This window comes from Cebus imitator, unplaced genomic scaffold, assembly GCF_001604975.1.
Source record: "Cebus imitator isolate Cc_AM_T3 unplaced genomic scaffold, Cebus_imitator-1.0 Scaffold82, whole genome shotgun sequence".
In the NCBI taxonomy this organism is placed as follows: domain Eukaryota; kingdom Metazoa; phylum Chordata; class Mammalia; order Primates; family Cebidae; genus Cebus; species Cebus imitator.
The window spans coordinates 3,155,396-3,160,320 of NW_016107397.1; the positions used below are offsets into that span (position 1 = coordinate 3,155,396).

The window sequence follows — 4,925 nt, forward strand, 5'->3', positions numbered from 1 at the left end:
AAAAAAAAAAAAAAAAAAAAAAAAAAAAAAAAAAAAAAAAAGAGAGAGAAGGGAAGACAAACTTAGCACAGGCAAGGAACAGGGCCAGGCAAAGTCAAACGGGGCTGGGCAGGTCTCATGCTGTGCGTCTGCATCATCTTCATCCACACAATAGCTGAGCAGAGCGAAGAGTCTGTTAAGTGGGGCATTACCTGGAATAAGCCTCCTCTGTGGTAAGGGGGCTTTTTGAAGAACTCTTTTCCCCAGAGCCGTCTCAGCATGGGTAGGCAGTTTTTGAACTGTATACTGCAGAGTTAGGGCTAACTTGCTCTGCTTTTTGAAGCATTTTGTGCAAAAAGAGGCTGTTTAGCTTTCCAAGGAAATCTGTTACAGACGGATAACTTTTCAGCCACTAGCCTAGGGCCTGGAATTACTCATATTTTCAGGGCGTAAGGAGGTCGAAAGATATACCTGGCCAGGCTGGGCCTGATGGCTCACAGCTGTAATCCCAGCAATTTGGGAGCCCAAAGTGGGAGGATTGTTTGAGCCCGGGAGTTCAAAACATGGCAAAACCCCATCTCTACAAAAAAAATTTTTTAAAAGAAATAGAAATGAGTGGGGTGTTCAGAGGGTTGCATTTCTCACTCCTGTCCTCAGGGTCCTGGAGTTGGACAGTATGCGAGTTGGACAGATGGTTATTGGTCTTTTTTCAGTTTAAAAAATTGTTTTTGAATATTTGAACAGAAACTAATGGAAGGAAGTGTGCCCTCTGCCAAGAGCCTTCAGGATACCGGAAGAAGATGACAAAAGACTTTTCAGGAAGCTGCTGGAGTATATATAACAAGAGAGCCCTGTTTTCAAGAAACCTGATACCTTTATGGGTTTGGGAAGGGTAAGACACACGCATGCAAAGCTGAAGGACACTGGAGAATCCAAGGACTGTTTTTTATTTTGTGTGTGTGTGTGTGTGTTTGTTTTTTGTTTTCTCCTGAGTTGGAGTCTCGCTCTATTACCCAGGCTGGAGTGCAATGGTGTGATCTCGGCTCACTGCAACCTCCGCTCCCATATTGAAGCAATTTTCCAACCTCAGCCTCCCAAGTAGCTGGGATTACAGGCACCCACTACCACGCCCGGCTGATTTTTGTATTTTTAGTAGAGATGAGGTTTTGCCATGTTGGCCGGGCTGGTCTCGAACTCCTGACCTTGGGATCCACCTGCCTTGGCCTCCCAAAGTGCTGGGATTACAGGTGTGAGCCACTGCGCCTGGCCTCCAACCACTCTTACAGACCAGGGAAAAGAAAACCTGGTCAGGGTCAAGAGTGATGATGTTTTGATGTCTTCTTTTCTTTCTTTCTTTTTTTAAAGGAAGAGTCTCACTATGTTGTCCAGGCTGGTCTGAAACTCCTGGCCTCAAGAGATCCTCCTGCCCTGGACTCCCAAAATGCTGTGATTACAGGCACAGGCCACCGCACTAGAGCCGCAGTGACGATGTTGCCTGGATTCATGGGAAGTCCTAGGTGGAGGACCTGGAATTTGAGCTGGGTTTGAAGAATGGGGAGTGGGAGTAGGTGGGTGGGAAGCATTTGGTGCTGGAAGGAAGTGGCATGAACAGAGTTGGGAACCCACAAGGACAGTGACTTATGAGCAGCCCCATCTGGGTAAGTGGAAAATGTACGGGGGGGAACAGTTTTCCTTTTTGAGGATGATTCCCAGGGGCAGAATCAAGCTCCCCCAACTTATCCTTGGGGCTTGTGGCAGAGCTGAGATGTCTATTTCATGGACTCATCCATGTCGGCCAACCCGGGTATAGGAAGGTCCCTTCCACCCATGAGGTCTATGGACCAACAGGATTTTTGATTTCTGGTTTTTGTTGTTGTTGTTGTTTTGAGATGGAGTCTCGCTCTGTCACTCCAGCCTGGAGTGCAGTGGTGCGATCTCAGCTCACTGCAACCTCTGCCTCCTGGGTTCAAGTGATTCTCCTGCCTCAGCCTCCCGAGTAGCTGGAACTACAGGTGCGTACCGCCACGCCTGGCTAATTTTTGTATTTTTAGTAGAGACAGGGTTTTGCCAGGTTAGCCAGGCTGGTCTCAAACTCCTTAGCTCAGGTGATCTGCCCACCTCAGCCTCCCAAAGTGCTGGGATTACAGGTATGAACCACCACGCCCGGCCTAGGCTTCTGATTTGTTGTACGATGTGAAAAGGCGAAGGTAAAGGCAGCGACTGTCCTGACATAGTTTTCATATTTATTTATTTATTTTATTAATTTTTTGAAACATTTTTACTTGTTTATATATCAAAAGTGAAAAAGCATACAATTCAACACAATTTCAATAGCATTTGACACCACCCTCGTGGGTCCTGTGTATGGCTGACATCCCTGTCCAGTGCAAAATCAAACAAGAAAAAAGAAAGGAAGAAAAACCCCAAACAAAGAGGATTTTTCAGTAGGGAACATGCTGGGCTGATTAGATTCTATTAGATCACATTCATTTCATATCTATGTACAATTCTTCCATAAACTGGTCTTTAAAATAGATATATTTAAAGATATTAGAAATATATATTTCAAGATATTTTAAAAATATATTTTTAAAGAGACAGGGGTCTTGCTATGTTGCCCAGGCTGGTCTCAAACTCCTGGGCTCAAGCAATCCTCCTGCCTTGGCCTCCCAAAGTGCATACATCCATTTTGTGCTCTACCCTCTGGCTGGTAGGTTTTCAGAAACATTATCTAAGGTAGTTGAATCTGAGCTGCCTGTCTCTCTCTCACCCACCCCCCCTCACGTGTCCACTGCTCACACACAGCAGCCGGAAATGACACATTGAAGTGAGTCACCGATGCGGCTGTGAGTCACCCTGTAATTGGGGAAAGTTCTGTCCTGGTAGGTCATGCAGCCCCTTGCATTTCTGCTCCTAAATCTATTGAACACATTGGAAACCACTCTGTCCTCGCCCAAGTCTCTCTCCCCCACTGCGTCCTTTTGGTCCCCTAAAGAAGCTGAAATTGGATAGTCCATTTCCATCAAGTGGAAAAACACGAGGATAAGAGGGGCAGGAGGGTCTCAGGTGGCCACAAGGTGGCAGTGTGGGCCCCGTCACGTTGGACGTCCCAAGGGGTGTGTGCCAGTCAAGTGGCCAGACTTCCTGAGATACAGTGACACAGACCACAAAGTAACACTAAGAGCAAGTTTAAATACTATTATTTTCCGTAATAGTTCCCTTTCTCTCTAACAAGCACACAAGGGCAAAGATATAATAAATATTCAGGCACACCTCTGGCGTTCCACTCTCCCCACCAAGAGATTGGGGGTGAAGAGCTGCGCACACATCTGACCTTTCTTCCTCTATTCCTATAAAAATAAAACGAAGCAGAAACCTGCTTCAATGAGTAAACAAGTCACCTACACTCCAAAATAATCCATGCACACTGTTTCTGGGGAGGGAGACGGCCAGGCCAGGAGGGTCTCAGGGCTTGGGGGGCATTCACTCTGCTACCTTCAGCATCTCTGTGCTGGGTAGGGGTGGTCAGTGCCAAAATGGACTCTGAGATGAATAAGTGTTTCTTCCTTTGGCCTTTGGCCTGTCACCAGCCTCCTCCGCGGTGGCAGACAGTACAAGACTGATGGCAATGAGACTGGAACAGAAATAGTTTCTACCAAGCACACAAAAGCTCCTGTAAGCCCCGTGATTCCATCCTGCAAAGGTTCTCAGTGGGAACCAGGTCTGCAGACCCAAGTGGGCAGAGAGACGGGCGGAAGCAGGTGCCCAGATGGTCCCGCAGGCGTCACCTTTTGGTTTGGAGACCTTGAGGGAGTTGTGCTTCAAACTTCTCTCCCAGGGTCCCAGGCAGAGACTAGGGAGTTTGACCTAAAGGTCCTCCAAGGAGAGGCTGAGGTCTTGGAGACATATCTGGTTTACCATCTTTTCACGAAAGGCAAATGTCTTCTCTTCCTCCAGAAAGAGTCATTAACACTAAAATTCTTGTCTTCGGAGTTTCTTCTTTCCCGATGCATCTCCAGTTTGTCCCAGATGAAGGCGTTTTTCCCCAGGGTCAGGGTTCCATGACTTGGCCCATGAAAAGAACTGTTCCTGAGGATGGAAGAACCGTGGGGGTTGAGAAGTGGAAGGAATGGGACAGCTCATCGGGCTGTATGTGGGTGGAAGGGCTGATATCTGGGTAGATGAGTGAGCTGTCTGGATTCGCAGCTGCCTGAGTGACAGAGCGGGGACGGTGCCCTGGCACTGTCTGTGGGTGATAGAAGAATGCCTCCTCTTGGGATAGGAAGTGGGGTAGGGTTATGGATCCCCTGCCCAGAGCCCTCTCAGAGCTAGAGAGATGTCTGCATCAGTCAGGACTAGCTCCTGAAAGAACAGGTGGGAGGATGTGGAACGTGATGGGTTCCAGGCTCACCTGTGGGGTTGTGCCGGACCACAAAAAGGAATGGTCTGTCCATGATGATCTCCTCGGGGGCCATTCGGGCTGAGACTATGACAGCTGCAAGAGACAAGACAATGTCTTAGAGCAGAGGGATGCTGGCACTGGCACGCCCCCGCCCTTTTTCTTAGAGACAGGGTCTCTCTCTGTCGCTCAGGCTGGAGTGCAGTGGTGCCATCGTGGCTCACCGCAGCCTCTAACTCCTGGGCTCAAGTGATCCTCCCACCTCAGTCTCCCAAGTAGCTGGGACTACAGGTGCATGCCACCATGCCTAATATTTTTTTCTATTTTTTGTAGAGACAGGGTCTCATTAGGTTGCCCAGGCTTATCTCAAATGCCTGGGCTCAAGGGATCCTCCCACTTCGGCCTCCCAAAGTGCTGGGATTACAGGTCTGAGCCACTGAGCCCAGCTAGAAGTTGTTTTCCTGAATGTGAACCTTAAAAGTTTAGAGACATCCTCAAGACATGGTTTCCTCTAGGAGCTTGGTGGTAATGGATCAGTTTTCCCCTT

General features: G+C 48.2%; 1 protein-coding gene across 1 annotated transcript in view; it reads right to left on the reverse strand.

Annotated features, from left to right (window-relative positions):
• Positions 1 to 3,162: 3,162 nt before the first annotated feature.
• SERPINE1 (serpin family E member 1) overlaps positions 3,163 to 4,925 on the reverse strand; it is a 12,032-nt gene continuing 10,269 nt past the window's right edge. The window contains exons 8-9 of the mRNA XM_017533531.2: positions 4,391 to 4,474; positions 3,163 to 4,068 (exon numbers count right to left, since the gene is read on the reverse strand). Of these exons, the coding sequence (XP_017389020.1) occupies positions 4,031 to 4,068; positions 4,391 to 4,474 (122 nt within the window). The 3' untranslated portion in view covers positions 3,163 to 4,030. The remainder of the gene's footprint in view (positions 4,069 to 4,390; positions 4,475 to 4,925) is intronic.